We start from the raw sequence: 17,323 nt of genomic DNA on the forward strand, positions 1-17,323 counted from the left end.
TTGATGATTGAAATAATGAACAATGTGATTCCTGATGTAGCATTTGCACACATTTTCTTATGAAGCCTTCAAGTAAGATATATATAAAAATAAAGTTCACAGGTGTGTTATTTCACGATGTGCATAAAGCATATTGTGAGTGTATGTCAGATAACTGGGTCCTTTATGCTCAATAGAAATAAAGATACAACATATGTCACAGCCCACTAGTGGGCACAGAATTAACCATATGGACATTTAAAGTAGGATCATAATTGAGGTTGAATATATTCGTGCGCAGGAATGTACAGTCATCATGATTATCCCACTAAGGCAGACGTCTCTAGCCTTTTCTATAAAATGAACTTCTTATTTTCAACAAAAATCATCCAGAGGTACTGATCGATAGTGGTGTGAGTGAGCACCCCATCCAAGGCTGTCAGTAGTGATCACAGTGCATTAGAGAGGGTTGCCTGCCATAAAGTAAAACCGCACTATCAATTTTGAATACATCCACATGAGTAATACAAAACATCCATAGCTACAACTCCTCCAGCACCAAAATCCTTATATAAGAAATAAATCTCTTCAATATCTCTTAATTAATTTTAAAAATTAAACCTCATCATCTTATGAAGTCAGAAAATATACACATTTTCGTAATCTCCAATACATGCTTTTTAAAGCAGAAGCTTCTAATTAAGAAGTCTGGGCTGCACACAGGAGAGCTAATCGCAGGTAGCTAGAGAGCTACTGGTAGCTCACAAGCTACTCTTTGGAGACGCTTGCACTAAGGTGTTCGAGTGTGTGGTCAACCCTAGTTTGCCTTTTCTTTTGAAATTGGCTTTACCAACTCCGAATTACCAATAAGACACTACAGTGTCCAAAATGCATTGCGTGGAACATGAAGTTGATTACATATATTTTTACAGAATGCTAACAGAGATTACACCTCCCAAGATGACATCTACCATTGAAAGTAATGAAACCCTATATATACTAAGTGATGGTGGGTGATGTAATCAGTGTGAGGAAGACTTTTCTTGAATGTGTCATCTTTAGGTTGTAGGCTGAATTGGGAAAACAGGAGTGGTTTGCCCAAGAGGCTCTGCACATATGTGGAATGATACAGCTAGGCTATGTTGAGCTGCACGATGCACATTTTGTGAATACTGAAATAAACAACGTATTGAAAAGATACTTGGATTGTGCCACTTACTGCTTGGACGAGCTACAACTCAAATGAAATTAGTCCAGCGAGCAGACTTACTAAGGAGGTGTGTGTGTGTGTGTGTGTGTGTGTGTGTGTGTGTGTGTATAGGCGCCAGCAGCTGTTGTCAGGACACCTTTCTCCCGCCTGTCCCCTGGTATCTCGCTGTTTCTTCGGCCGGGCTTGGCTCCGCCCCCTTGCAGCAACGCAGGACCGGCCGGGCTTGGCTCCGCCGTCCCCGAGAAAACCACAACACCCAGGATCCCCTGGGACAGGTCGAGACAGCACACGCGCAGGAGGCGCTTAAAGGGCCGCCTAGTGCGGAGCCCCCTAATTTCCTTACTTCCTCTGGGCGCCAGCAGCTGCTGTCAGGACACCTTTCTTCCGCCTGCCCCCTGGTATCTCGCCGTTTCTTCGGCCGGGCTTGGCTCCGCCCCCTTGCAGCAACGCTGGACCGGCCGGGCTTGGCTCCGCTGGCCCTGAGGAAACCACAACACCCAGGATCCCCTGGGACAGGTCTAGACAGCACACGCACCAGGAGGCGCTTAAAGAGCCGCCTATTCCCTCGCCCCGCGAGGACGAGCCGGGAGAAGCCCGGGACAAGGGCAGGGCCATATGCTGCCGTCTGAGGCCGGAGGAGGCTAGGCTGGGCCACCTTATTTCCGTGTGCACCTATTCGTCCTATGTCATTAAGAGCAGGTCTGTGCCACTTTTGTTTGTGACTTTATGTAATTTAGTGTGTCATCTGTACCTCTCCTTGCGGTTGGGCTGTGCTCCTGCTAAAGCTGTCTCACAATGAACAAAAGGAAAACGGCCAGTAGGGTGGTTGGTACTCTTTCCTAAATAGAGCGGAATCTGTTTTAATCCAAGAAATAGAGGCCACCGAACAAAGACTCTCATTAGACCCCAGGGTTCTAGGGGGGGGGGCACAGCCTTGCGTACTGTTAAACGTCTCTCGGTTAACTTCTGAAGTGGCTGCCCCCAACGCCTGCCTGCAATCCAGGACACCCAGCTCAGTTATATTCAGCCCTGAGCACCATCTGTTGCCCCCACCGAGTTCTTCGTGCACCCCTGTTGGCGTTACCACAAGAGGGATGAAAGTGATAGGGAAACACAACGAAACGACACAGAAAAAATCAAGGAAAGGGCGCAGTACCATGAAACAAAAATCCCTTATGCCATCCACCACTACGAAAGGGGCATTCGTGTTTGGTGGCTCAAGTCCAGCACCCCCACCACCTATTGACTACTCCTCCAAAGCTTCCACCCAACTTAATTTTTTGAGTAGTAGCGACATTTCCTCTGTTCTAAAGGAACATGTAGCTGTCCTTCTCGAGCCGCTCACTCAAAGATTGGACTCTGTCGACACCAGGCTAGCAAGGATTGAGGACGTTCTGGCAAGCCTATCACATGAGGGACAGGCCCAGTTCCCCAAGGCTGCCTCTACCAGCAACATCCCAGCTTTGGTGGGGGACATTCATAAGGACCAGCACGGTGCAATGGTACAAGCTAAAATACGCAAGGTTGGGACAGATCCAGTCGGAAGTACAAGAACCACCCAGCTCAGTGGGCCTAGTATCGTCAAGGCAACACCCAACCAAAGGTCATCTATGTTCAAGAGCCCCCAGAGGGTGAACAATAACCGTTATCCTGGTTGTCAAGTGACACATCCCTATCTTCACTTGCCTCCTGAAGCATCCCCCTACACGGTTATCTTGGCGAATGTTCCAACCCTCCCCCAGGGCATCCAAGAACATTGGTCCTCCCTCAAAAATAAGGCCCTATATCATTTGAACAAAATGACAAATCTTGGGGACTGCCTATTTCAGGAATTTAAAATGGCCAGACGGATTGATTGGGTTGGGCAATCCGCCAAATTTTTAAAAGGTGATTGTGTAGTTCTAAGGTTTAGGTCCCCGGGCCTTGTTCGACACACTTTAGAGTCTGTTAGCTATAAACCAGTCAACAGGGCCTCTATTGCCATACTCCCCCTTCGCTTCTTTTACCAACAGCACCCGTCCCAGGGCCACCGGGACGCCATATAGCAAGATGTAACCTCCCTAGGCATGACTTTTCCATCAAGCTTAATAATCGCTTTGATGCTCTCTCATCACTTGAAGAAATAGATTGACAGCAGGTGGGATCCAAGGGGAGAGTACCGTTAGAAGTATTTGGGTCTAGAGGGGTGTTACCCAATACCAGCCACCCCAGTTCAGCAGATGCAATGTTCCAAACCTCGGCTACCACCACAGCTAACACAGCCGTAACGATCCTGGACTGTTGTCCCACGGTCCTAGCAGCTGCTACCGGGTCCCTGCCACCGTCACAGGATGTACCCATGCTCATTTCATCGTGGAATATAGCGGGCCTGGAATCTAAAACTGGGTCAGCTGATTGGACATCCTTTATCAACGGTGTCGACATCTGGGCATTCCAAGAAACCTGGTCTGTGGACAATGTATTCCATTTTGGTTATTCAAATTTCTCGAAACCAGCATACAAGGGCTTAAGGGGGAGGCCGGTAGGAGGTCTAACATGCTGGGTTAGGCAAAAGGAGGGGATAAATGTGGATGAGATTCCCTTCGACAATCCTGACATTCTAGTCATAAGAGTAAGATCTTCAGGAGGACTAGACCTACTCCTGTACAATGTCTACGCCAGAGGGCAACAGGGGGGCAGGTGTTCTCAGGTTATAGCAGCCCTTGAGTCCCTTTTAGTTGAGAGCGCCCACAATACGAATTTGATTATAACCGGTGATTTCAACACATGTTTTGAGCCGTTGGACTTGGATGATGGCAGGCTTAGTGAGGAGGTGGATGCTCTCTGGGGTGTGCCACAGTTGGACCTTCAACACATTAAAAAATGGACCGAGGCAGCTCTCCAGGTTAAAGGGTTGTGTCTGGAATGGGGCCTCAGAGCTGTCAATGGCAGGACGAAGTCCGACGCAACGGGGGCGTCGACTTTCGACAATGGACGCAACAAAAGCAGGATAGACTACATCCTAGTCAAAGTAGAATTCTGGCACCATGTCACAGACATGGAAATATATCCCCGTCCTGGAAGCGATCATAACCCCCTGGTGCTCACACTAAATGGGCTGAGCTTTGGCCCTGTAGTAACTACAGAGTCGGATTGCAGCCCTAACCATGTATTATTGGGTAATGACCTGAGAAGGGTCCGCTGGGACAAGGTGGCACTTGACGATAAGAACATGCTAGAAATTCGTGCACTAGTCTCTGGTTCGCTGGGGGAAATCTACGATTGCGGTTCACAAGAGACCCTTAAAGCTAAATTGCCAGCAATCCACAAAGAGCTCTTCTGTAGTTTGAAAGGGTTTTTCATAAATTCCAAGCCGATAAGAGCGAAATGTAAGCCCGACTCCATTTCATGGTATAACGACTGCTGCAGGTCCTCCCACAAAGCCCTTGTGAAAGGCATTAAATCCAGGAACCATACCATCATTCAACAGTCTAGGGCACACTATAAATCCACCCAAAGAGATGCAAAAAGAGACTGGGATGAGGGCCGTTGGAAGGATCTGTTGTCTGCTTGTAAAGGGAGGAACATGACTCGGTTCTGGGATTTAATAAAATGGGGGAACGGGCAAAGGTTGATCACCCCTCATAATAACGTGGACCCACTCCATTGGGTTGCCTTTTTCGAAGCCCAATACCACCAGGGTACGAAGCGTGATACGACTCCCCCGGCCATAAGTGTTGACTCTCCACTGACGGTTAGTGCCAAGGAGGTTGAGGTGGTACTGAGGAACATTCCAAATGGTAAGTCACCAGGGCCCGACTGTATTCCCCCAGACCTTTTTAAACAGAACAGCGACCTTTGGGTTCCCTACATCACGACTTTGATCAACACACTGGCGGGGGGTACACAATTCCCAACTTCTTGGTCCGGAGCGGAAATCATCCCGATCTACAAGAACTATAGGCCGATCAGCCTTATCGATGCACTCCAAAAAATTACTGCACGGGTCCTCCTGGGCAGGATCCAAAGCTGGATGACAAAGGAGAACATCTTATCTCCCTTGCAAGTAGGCTTCCGGGTTCATATGGGGACACTGGATCAAGTTTTTAGATTTGTTATGCTCTACTGGAAGGAGGTTCTTTTAGGTAAGGGTTTGATATTCGTAGATCTAAAATCTGCGTTTGACCTTGTGCCTAGAGCTAAATTGTGGGATGTTGGGTTTAGGGATGCCCAAGGAATTGGTGGATTTTGTGGTTAAACTCCACAATTCCAACTATGCCCAGGTTCGGTGGGGGAAACCAGGTGAGGTCACTGAGAAATTCAGTGTCGGGAAAGGCGTTTGCCAGGGGTGTGTCCTGGCCCCAACCCTTTTTTCACTCTTCATCAATGGGGTGGTGCAGTACTTTGACAACTTTCCAACTGACGCGCAGGCCAAAGGATACCCCTGCTCATGTTCGCCGACGACACCCTGCTTCTCTCAAAAACGAGGCAGGGCCTTCAGTTGGCTCTGTCCCGCTTTGAGGAGTTTTGTACCGATCATGAGCTGGTCGTAAATGTGGGAAAAACTAAATTCATGGTACTCCACGGGGCAAGGCCTGTTTCTGCAAGAGTTTTCATGAGCAGAAGGCTCTTGGAACAGGCCAACGTATTTTCCTACCTGGGAATCACCCTAGGTGCAAGGTTGAGCTGGTCCCCCCATGTGAAGCTACTTGCACTGAAACATTCCCAGTTAGCAGGGGCTTTGATAAAGGAACACAGGCTCTCCCAGACCAAGCCAATAGCCCCAGTGGTTAAACTGTACACCTTGAAAATCATCCTGGCTATTCTCTATAGCCGAGATCTGGGGATGTAGCAACTTAATAGATCTAACTAAGGCCCAAAATAAGTTCCTAAGATCTATAGTGGGCCTACCCAGTTCGACCCCTCGCATCCCCCTCCTTCTCGTGAGGACATCGCCCAGTTCAGATTGCTGGCTTTCTGGAGAAGGCTCTGGACAGTAACATAATTAATCCCCTTTGCTAAAGCCCTAGCTGAAATTAGGGGTCTGGATCGCTCAAATAAGATCTTATGGCTATCCAGAATCAAAGCCCTACTCACAGATATGGGCATGAGGGACTTATGGGTGTCTCCAGAGTCTGCCGTTTTCCCCTCAAAAGTACTATTTAGAGCAGCCTACTGGGATTTAATTAACTACAGGAGGCACACTAGTTCAGGAGGCTCTTCATTGCCAAGAGCCTTTCTGGATTTTAAAGACAACCCCCAGCTGGAAGGTTACTGGGATCTCATCACCAAACCCAGAGACCGCAGGTTTTTTCACCAGTTTCAAGTTGAAACCCTCCTGCTTAGGAAGTTCACTCGCAACTAGATAACCGGTAAGGGCGATAAGTGTCCATTTTGCCCTGAATCAGTTGAAACTATCGACCACTTACTATACGTTTGCCCTGTTTATCGTTTACCTAGAAGCACGTGGCTTAAACCCCTATGCAGAAACCTGGACACGAACTCGGCAATGATTGCCAAAAGATTACTGAAAAGCGGGGGCAATGACATAACAATAATAGGGGTTGCCAAATTTCTGAGCTGATCTTGGGCAATTCCTGAAAAGAAGGTGGGTTACGATCACTAGCTAAGGTCATTTCTTTTTTTGGGGGGTTGCATTGTAATGAATTCAGCAGATGTATGTATTTATGTAATGTGCTTTCGATTGATATATCTAGTACCGTTTTTAATTGTCTATTTTATTTCTCTCCTCTGTATATCTGGACGTGTCTCTCTTTTATTTTTTTATACTTGGCTTTTAAGATGAACAATCGAAATAAAGATTTTATTGAATTATATGTGTGTGTGTGTGTGTGTATATGGGGGTGTGTGTGTGTGTATATATGGGTGTGTGTGTGTGTGTGTGTGTGTGTGTGTGTGTATATGTGTGTGTGTGTATATATGTGTGTGTGTGTGTACATGTATGTGTGTGTGTGTGTGTATATGTGTGTGTGAGTGTGTGTGTATGTGTGTATATATATATATATATATATATATATATATATATATATATATATATATATTCAAAACTACACAACGAATGAAGGGGACCTCACTCTACAAGGTTCTCGGAAAATTTAGTTTTTTGTGTCCGAGACAAACGCCAGGACGCGTTTCGGCATTCGCGCCTTTATCGACTTTGTTTACACAGTGCAGTTTTTTTGGTACAATTATATCCGGATCACGGTTATCGGTTCCGGTTCACCAGTGATCAACATAAACAAAAGACTTGCGCAAGTAAGTAAATAACAATTAAAGTAAAGAGCGTTAATCTCGCGCGATAGCATAATTATGCCATACAATTGTATCCGGATAGATGTTATCGCTTCCAGTTTTTTCACCAGTGATCAACATAAACAGGAGGCGTGCGCAAATGAATAAGTAACATTAAAGTAAGAAACATTAATCGCGCGCAATAGCATGAATATGCCACCTTAAAAAATTCACAATGACAAAAGCAGTAACATTATTGAGGCAGCAATTCAAGACATCAATAAGTTAAATTCTAAATGTAGTGCAACAAAAAATAAATGAATTAATAGGCATCCAGTTAATCAAGCCCTGTATGGGCAAACGAAGTACATTCAATGGTAATTATCCTGGTGCCCCATATAAACGAAACATAGAGAGCGGTAAACATCGAGTCTACATATAAAGTCAGGCCCTGTATGGGCAATTTCGGATACGCAGACCTGATGAATAACGCATTCAAAACGGAAAGGAAACAAGCATATAGAACTTCAGCATAACATTGATAATAATTCAATGGGTCTCTAAACAACTGAGTACCTGCGAATTACCCTAAATGACATGCCAATTCTTCTTCAGTATTAAGACCATGGGGAGTAGTGGTTTGAAGATCAATAATAAAACTGGATTCCAATCTTCTTAGTTTAAGTTCCCGATTACCTATCCGGTCACTAATTGGAACATGGTCTAGACAAAAGAATGATAATAAGTTTCTATCACTATTGTGATATTTAGCAAAATGTCTAGCCACGGGATAGGTAGGATCTTGTTTTTCAATGGCTCGGGCATGTTCCAAGATGCGTTTTTTGGTAATGTGAATCGTGCTACCAATCTATTGCTTCTGGCAAGGACATGTAAGACAATATACGCAAAAGGGAGTGTTACACGTTAAGAATGTATTGATATTTCTTGGTTTTTCCATTCCTGGAACATTGTACGTCAACACCTTTTTGCTATTTCTGCATGCCTTGCATTTGAGACAAGGGAAGAAACAAGTCAAATTGCTGATACGTTGAATGAACGGTGTAGGTTCATAGTGGCTTTGAACCAGTTTATCTTTTTGGGATTTACTCCTTCTAAAGGTTATTTGTGGATAGGCTGGTAAGGAATCGCCAATGACTCCGTCTGATTTAAGGATATGCCAATTCCGACAAAGAATCAGCCTCATTAGAAAAGGTGGTAATAAATCTACAAGTATCTTGTTCTGTCTCATTCCGCGCATGTCGGGTTCCCAATAGAGATTGCCGAGGTATTCTATTAACTTTAGTTAAAGTTTTCATTAACAGATCGGAACAATAACCTCGCAGTTTAAATCTTTCAATTGCAACAGAAGCCTCATACTGAAAGTCAACATCACAGGAGCAATTTCTTTTAAGACGCAATAGTTCTCCATAAAGAATACTATTTTTCTGTGATTTTTGATGGCTGCTGTGTGCTTCCAGTACAGAGTTCCCTGCAGTTTCCTTTCTAAAGAGAGTTGTACAAATTCTCCCATCTTTAACGAAAACTGTAAGGTCTAAGAAGGGAACTTGCTGGGTACGGAGTTGTTCACTCAGATGGAGATTCAAGGTATTGTCATTCAATGCTGCAATATACTTCTCTGCCTCTATTTTAGGGCCCTTCCATAAGATGAACAGATAATCTATATATCTGTACCATAAAATGATACTTTTAGTCCAATGATTGTATGTTTCGGCCCAGGCAACCTGCTTCTCCCACCAGCCCACGAACAAGTTCGCGTAACTGGGGGCGAAGCAGGTGCCCATGGCCGTCCCTTGGATCTGTCGAAAGTGTTGTTTATCAAATAGGAAGATATTGTTGTTTAGACAGAACAAAATAAATTCAATGAGCATGGCATTATGTTCAGTAAAATGGAGAGATCTACCTTTAAGAAAATACTGGACCGCATGAATACCATGCTCATGTTTAATACTCGTATAGAGACTTGTGATGTCAAGAACAATCATGAGCATGTCAGATTCCCATGGTATATCCATCATATGTTTTTAATAAAGTGTGTAGTATCTTTAATGTACGAAGATAGTGTCTGTACAAATCCTGCCAGGAAAGTCAATATATAGAGACGTGTTCTGTGAGGCACCCTATGGAGGATACGATACGATAGGACGGCCCGGTGGTCTGACTGGATTTTTATGTACTTTCGGTAAGTGATAAAAAGTGGCCGTGACGGGATAATCTAAATATATATATATTCTGCACACAATCTTCCTAGCCAGGAAGAAAAACGGGCCGCATTCTCAAAGTGACACTTAACGCAATTTATTTATTTCTTTTCATTAGGGCATAGTTAGCAGAACTTGATCTACGCGTTTCGATGCCTCCTGACACCTTGTTCTGCTAACTATGCCCTAATGAAAAGAAATAAATTGCGTTAAGTGTCACTTTGAGAGTGCGGCCCGTTTTTCTTCCTGGCTAGGAAGATTGTGTGCAGAATAAGGAGCGGTGTGGTTCAACTGCAGGGGAACGCACCCGCATGGAGCGCTGCGAAAACCGGCTAACCGGAACCAATTTTGGAGGATATATTCAGTCCGGTTGCAGTGAACGCTGGTGAAAAACGTCGAAGTTTGAAAAGCAGCACGCCGCTTGAAAACCACGGTAAGCGGACGTCGACATAAGTACTCTATGAATACAATTGCCGCATGAAAGCGTGTAGACCAGTTAAGTGCCGGGGAGCCTAGCAATTACAGCAGGTAAACCGCAACATTGTTTCAATGAGGGAACGAGCGGCCGAGAAGCTATTGAATTAATTGTACAAAGGAATACCGGTCAAAGGACACAACGCAAAGACGGATAAGGATCATAAAAAGCTTGAATAGGGCAAGCATTAGTAACAGCAGAAACATGGAACGAAGAGAAGCAAAGAGGAATGAACTCCTGAGTGACATGTTTGACAAAGGCCAGGGAACGAAAGAGACAAGTACAACCTCTACAACTGCGAAAACGGATGTGAAAAGCAAATAAAGACCGTGGGAAAAACAAAGCCGCAAGGAAATTAATAAAGCATGGGAACTCATCACCCTTAAAAAATATTTGAAAGTACGTGTGCCAAGGGGTCTCAGAATAATGCTCATGCCCAATAATCAAGACACCACGAATGAACTATTGCAGGAATGGGGAGAGTTCATATTAAAATCGTCATTGGGATTAATTGAAATTTTGGTCAAACACATTGAGATAGGTTTGGAAAAAATTAAATCACAACTTCAGGAAACAGAAAAAGAAATATCGCAATTGAAGTTAACAACTGAGATGAACAAATTTTAAAGATGAGTTGGAGATCCAAATTGAAAGACATGAGGACACAGTAAGGGAAAGGAAACATTCTAAATTCATACGAGACTCAAGACTACGCGGAAGGCCGAATATTTACTTTTGCAAGAAAGTTTGATGGATTAAAAGAACAAATTTCGTGGAACAGTATGAGTAGTTTATCGAGTAACGCGTCCTCATTAGTCTCTGGGGATTCAATTGAAGGGGAATCTACATCAATGCTTGACACAGTGAAAATGTCTTTTTTAGGGGACATGCGCATCGTACTGCAGCAAAGACAGTGGGAACAAAATCGCCCCATGCAGCAGCAGCAACAAAGAGGAAGAGGAAGAGGACGGCAATGGCCGGAAAGAAACCGCAGAGAAGAGGAAAAAGGTGCAAGCGGTGGTGCGGAAAAAATTGGCACGGAAACAAGGAGCATGCGCCAGAGACAGAAACGATGAATTACAAATAGTAAACCTGTCCAGAAGATCCATAAATGAAACAGACACGTTTACTAAAGAGGGGCATCAACTTCTGCCCAAAAAGCCGAATAGATCTGGCACAAACACGAATAGATTTTTACTTGTACATCAGAAAAATCAAACTTGCCAAAGTATTCAAAGAAGCGGAATACAAACAACAGAATAAAACTACACGAGTAGAAACAACTGGAGGCCTTCAAGCGAAAGATTCAGATGGGTTCCTAACCCTAATTAATTTGGACACAACAGAGAGTGAAGAGATGCCCCTGGAAGAAGCTTGTAGACAAACAGGGAGAGGCCTCAGTGGAAAGAAGCCCAAATCGAAATTTTACCCCCAACTAGTTCATGGAAATAAAATTGATCTATTTCAAGAGGCAGTAATTCAAGACTTGTACAAATTGAAACATTCCAAATATGACGATAACCTAACGAAAGAAGAAAGAGAAGCCCTTAGAACATTATCAACAGATGACCAAATTGAGATCAAAATGGCCGACAAGGGCGGCAACATAGTGATATGGGAACGGACGGCATACATAACAGAGGCACACCGCCAATTACGAGAAACCCAATACTATGAAAAACTAACAAGCAATCCCACCATAGCAATTAAAAAAATGGTGGACGAGAAACTTCAGGAATGGGTATCAGGTGGCTTAATTGATGAAGAGGAGCGAAAATTCCTAACGGTGACACATCCGATAACATCGACAATTTACTTCTTGCCTAAACTGCATAAAGATCAAAAGAAACCCCCTGGAAGACCAATATTATCAGCAAAGGGATCTTTGTTGGAACATTTGGCGAATTTCATAGATCATTTTTTGAGGCCGTATGTGACGCAATTAAGCTCATATATACAAGACACCACGGATCTTCTGAGATCATTACAAGATACACCATGGCAGGCATCATATCAATTAATAACGATGGATGTCATAGCTCTGTATACAAATATAGGGAATGACATGGGCATGAAAGCATGCAATTTCTTCCTTCAGGAAAGAAACATAACTTACAGCAATCACAATAAAATGCTGTTGGAAATGATATCCATTTGCCTAAATCAAAATATCTTCGTCTTTGGTGAAGAAATATTCCGTCAAAACAGCGGGACCGCGATGGGATTTTCCTTCAGTCCTAGTTATGCCTGCCTAGCCATGGGATGGTGGGAACAGGAACATGCGTGGAACACGATGAATGATCAAGCATTGAATAAAATAGTCAGTTGGAAAAGATATATTGACGATTTGTTAATAATCTGGGATGGCACAGCGACGGAATTACAGGAATATTTCGATGTGATTAACAACTGCACAAAAGATTTGAAATTTACTTATACAATAAGTAAGGAAAGAGTTATTTTCCTGGATACAGAAATCTATATAAAGAAAAATGAGATTCAGACGACGCTACATAGAAAGGCTACATCAACAAATGCCACCCTGGAAGCGACCAGCTTTCATCAGAGTTCCTTAATTTCCAGCATCCCATACGGAGAATTCCTAAGGATCCGTAGGATCTGCAGCGAGGAAACAGAATGGCAAATTCACAGCGAGAAAACAGCAAAACGTTTCATGAGGAGGCAATACAAACCAGGAATAGTAACCAAATGCTGGGAAAGAACTAATGAAAGAACAGGAGAGGATTGCCTAGCGGTGAAACAAGTGAACAACATGGAGAAAACGGAACCAATACGAATGATTATGGACTATGCACAAGAAAGCAACCAAATTGTAAAAATCCTCAGAAAAAATTGGAAGATTCTGCAATTGGATAGCACGGTTAAAGACATAGTGGGGAGCCATCCCACAGTGACTTACAGAAGAGCAAAAAACCTGAAGGACCATTTGATTCACAGTCATTTTAGAGCCAAAAAAAAGGAAGACACATGGCTGAAAACAAAAGGGTTTGTAAAATGCCATTCATGCAAAATGTGCCAAATAGCCAAACCTATCAAAGAAGTGAAATTGGCCAACAATAAAGTCTGGGAAATTCGTCAATTAATCACCTGCAAGACGCAATATACAGTATATGTGATGGAATGCCCCTGACCACTAAGGTACGTGGGAAGTACCATTTGTGAATTAAAGAAAAGAATAATGGAGCACGTGAGGGCAACTATCCACAAAGACCGAACCAATGCGGTATCAAAACATATGGAGCAGGTTCACCAAGGAGATTGGAAGAAGTTAAGATTCTTTGGAATAGAGACCATTCCAAAAAGAGAACGCGGTGGAGATCGGGAGAAGTTGTTGCGCCAGAAGGAATCGTGTTACATCTTAAACCTGAGAACTCTCAGTCCCCATGGCCTGAATCAATCAGAGGAGTTATACATTCCTTTGTAAAACATCTACAATCAAAATACAAACAATGTGGGATACAATAAAATGAATCACGGATCAAGAAAAAAATCGACAATGCAACAAGAGAGAATAACATCGGAGGAACATCAAAAATAATAAAAAAGAAGAGGAAGAAACTTTATTGACAAACATAAAAATAACATTCTAAATAAGAATTAATGAAAAGCATTTCAAAAACATTGCACAATCGATGCCGTAATTAATGAAATGAAATCACAAAAGCAATTGTATCCCGGAAAACCATTCAATCAAATAACTCAAAGTTTAAAGTACGGTCAAGCAGGAGTGAAATGTGTAAATGAACTCATTCTCTTCAAAGAAACCGCTGGCAACTACATTGACCACAAGTCAAAGGGCCAGTACGAATACAGGAAATGACATCACAGCAACCTGATTGCTTTTTAACGAGACTTAGTCAGTGGGCGAGTTGATCGTGAACAAGGTGTCAGGAGGCATCGAAACGCGTAGATCAAGTTCTGCTAACTATGCCCTAATGAAAAGAAATAAATTGCGTTAAGTGTCACTTTGAGAGTGCGGCCCGTTTTTCTTCCTGGCTAGGAAGATTGTGTGCAGAATAAGGAGCGGTGTGGTTCAACCGCAGGGGAACGCACCCGCATGGAGCGCTGCGAAAACCGGCTAACAGGAACCAATTTTGGAGGATATATATATATATATGTATGTATATATATATTTTTTTTTAAATACCCATTAAAACACCAGAATTACGCTGGACATCCCCCAAACCACCCTTTACCCTAAAATTTCCATGGGCCCCCCAAACCCACCCTGAACCCTAAAATTACTCCTGACACCAAAAAAATGTACCCGACCTGAAACCTAAAATTAACCTTGACACCTCAAAACCCAAACTCACCCTAAAACTTAAAATTACCCTGTGCACTCTAAAACCCAAAACTACCCTGAAACCTAAAATTACCCTGGGCACCACAAAACCCAACCCTGAACCCTAAAATTACCCATACTACCCCAAAACCCATTCCCACCCTAAAACTTAAAATTATCCTTGGCACCCCAAAACCAAAATCCATCCTGAAACCTTAAATTAACTTGGGCACCCGAAAAAACTATGCCCCAAACCCACCCTTAACCCTATACTTACCTTATACTTGCATGTAAAATACATATGCTTTTACCATTCATGCCTATACAGCGAAATTCGTTGTACAGGCATGCATGGTAAAAGCATATGCGTTGTAATGGTAGTTGCGTTGTGTTGGCATGCGTTGTAAAGTTTTTGTTGTAATGGCTGTTTCTTGCCATTGGCATGTTTAGTGCCTGGTGTTCCTCACGCTATTTGGACCCTCTCTCAGCACCCTTGTCGAAAGTTTTGCGGTTCATTCTATTTTTCATCAATCAACTTTATTCAGTCATATGACAATAAAAGTACAATATACATATTTGCTCATACATTAAAAGTTCCAAGATTTGAGAAAAACGTAAAAGTGCATAGCACATTCATCAAATACATTATTCAATTGGTTACATCCAGGAGTTACAAATATAGAAGATAAAAATGTTAAGAACAGGGCGAAAAGATCAGCCCGAGGTTAAAACTAATTCAATGATTACATGCTGAGGGCCATCTGTCGAATTCCCCACGGGTCACATGACCTCAATGTTAGTTTGTCCGGCCATAGCCACTCTAGCACCTCAATTCTTGGGTCAACCAGCCACTCAAATAAGTGCATTCTTCGCTTGACAAGGCCTAGCCTTCGACACTGTTAACTGTTACTTGTCAGCTATTTTAGCTTTTCTGCGGCAGCCGTATCAACCCTCCCTGTTTTTAGTCATCGGTTGTGACTTTTTTTTTGTAAAGGTTTACACAATTTGTTCCCCCTTACTCCCTTTGTGATGCCCCAGTGGGATCTTGTAGGGTAGTGAATAGCATTTTCTAGTATGAGCTACAATATGCAGTTTGTGAATTAGGTCTTTTGGTGTGGGCCTTATTAATTCCTGCTTTTATTAATAGCCTTCCTCCTATCTGAACATTTATTTAAAATAGTAATAGGAGCACTCTGGAATAGGTAATATTACAAGTAAATTTATCTTTCATTATGGAAAGTGGCCTATTTCAGTTTCTCACAGTTTTCTATGAATTGCCATTGATCTTTCAGTACTTATTTCTGCTCAGTTAAAATTACTCAGATGGTCGTTTGAACAATTGTGCTTGATTTTCAAAATCTAATTAGTACTAAAATATTTTCTATTTATATTATCTATTCTACATGCTGTTGTAATAAATCTTTTTTCTTCTTTTAAGACATCGGATGGAGCGTCGAATGGGCTCCCTCATTCTAGCAACAGACATCAGTCGGCAAAATGAGTATTTGTCACAATTTAGAAAACACCTGGACCAAGATGACCTATGCCCAGAAAATCAATGTCATCGTCACTTCATTATGCAGGTATCATGTATTGCGCTGAATGTATGAGTAATAAACTGAATCTTGTGTAACTGCACAATGAGTAATTGGAGGGAAAGTGAAGCTTCAGATAGGAATGTGCACATTACTTTTTATGGGTTTCTTTTTTTTTTTTTTTAACATAGGACATGGTTATGGTTTTAATATTATAATCTCCCAGAAATTGCTACTTTAAGTAAGCAAACTAAGTTTAACCTAAGACTTGTGTGAATACATTCTGAATCAAGGATATAAATTGGCAATCGTATTTTGGATGACTGCTACATTCGTAGAAGGCTCTCAGTTCCCTCTCTTTTAAAAAGTTAATCAGCTCCTCGGGTGCGCTCCCTATGGCCTTTACAGGCCCCATTTTGAGTAATTTTATCCCCGGGGGTGGGCTTTCCGGGGCCTGTGATGGCTCAGGGAGGGGGTGCACGCAGCCTCCCTCCCCATATTGATTAATTTGAGCCTCGGCTAGTGGCTCCCCGTGGCCTGTGATGGCACAGGGAAGGGGGTATGCATCCTCCCTCCCTCCCGATAAACAAAAATTTCAGCCCCGGGGTGGGCTCCCCGCTACCTGTAAAGACCAGAGGAGGGGGCCCCAACCACCATGTTTTTTTTAACGATCCCGCTGGATTTTTTGCCGTTTATTTTTGGTTTTAGGCCCCCATATATATTTTTTTCATTTACTTGTTAAGAATCGGAAACCAAGTCCATGAGTCCTGTAATGGCTTCCAGCAACATTTTTCTGACTTTGCAGCTGTCAATAATAGCGCTCGGTCCTGCGGAAGTCTTGACTTCCATTGGATCGAATATGCCCAAAAGAAAAAGCTCCCTGGTCCAATCAGAATGCTTTATTTTTTTTAATTGGGTTTGAGGCATTCTTGCAAGAGTCCCTCGAACCAAACTGTCCAGATATCTATTTTCTCTAACCGTTAATTTTCAAACTACTGAACAGATTTTTAAGCTCAAACTTGTTACCAAAATCTAGCCTCCTGCAAATTTGGTGTTATTCCATTTGGATGTTTTTGCTGTAGGATTTTGCATTTTGGGAACCCCCATTTTTCTCAACCCCTGCTAAGCTTAGTGGAGATTCATCAAACGGGGCCAAAGTTATTAGCAGCACAAAAAGACGCTTTTCCTATGGAACAGTTGACCAAACTATAACTACCCAGTGTCTGTGCGGCCTCCCCTCACCAAGCCATCAGAGGCACGGAGAGCCACCCCTGGGATGGAAATCCTTGAATAAGAGTGGCACCCTTTCCTCAAACCTCTAAAGGTCCAGGGAACCCAGGGCCAACATTTCTGTAAATGGGAATGGGG

The 17,323-nt window shown here is 43.0% G+C and overlaps 1 protein-coding gene across 2 annotated transcripts in view; it reads left to right on the top strand.

Annotated features, from left to right (window-relative positions):
- Nucleotides 1-17,323, top strand: part of PDE7A (phosphodiesterase 7A) — a 1,104,576-nt gene that overhangs the window by 831,914 nt on the left and 255,339 nt on the right. For both annotated transcript variants that reach the window (XM_085605526.1, XM_085605527.1), the window contains exon 11: nt 15,859-16,003. In XM_085605526.1, coding sequence (XP_085461652.1) covers nt 15,859-16,003 — 145 coding nt within the window. The remainder of the gene's footprint in view (nt 1-15,858; nt 16,004-17,323) is intronic.

Source organism: Triturus cristatus, chromosome 5_1 (genome assembly GCF_964204655.1).
Source record: "Triturus cristatus chromosome 5_1, aTriCri1.1, whole genome shotgun sequence".
Taxonomy (NCBI): Eukaryota; Metazoa; Chordata; class Amphibia; order Caudata; family Salamandridae; genus Triturus; species Triturus cristatus.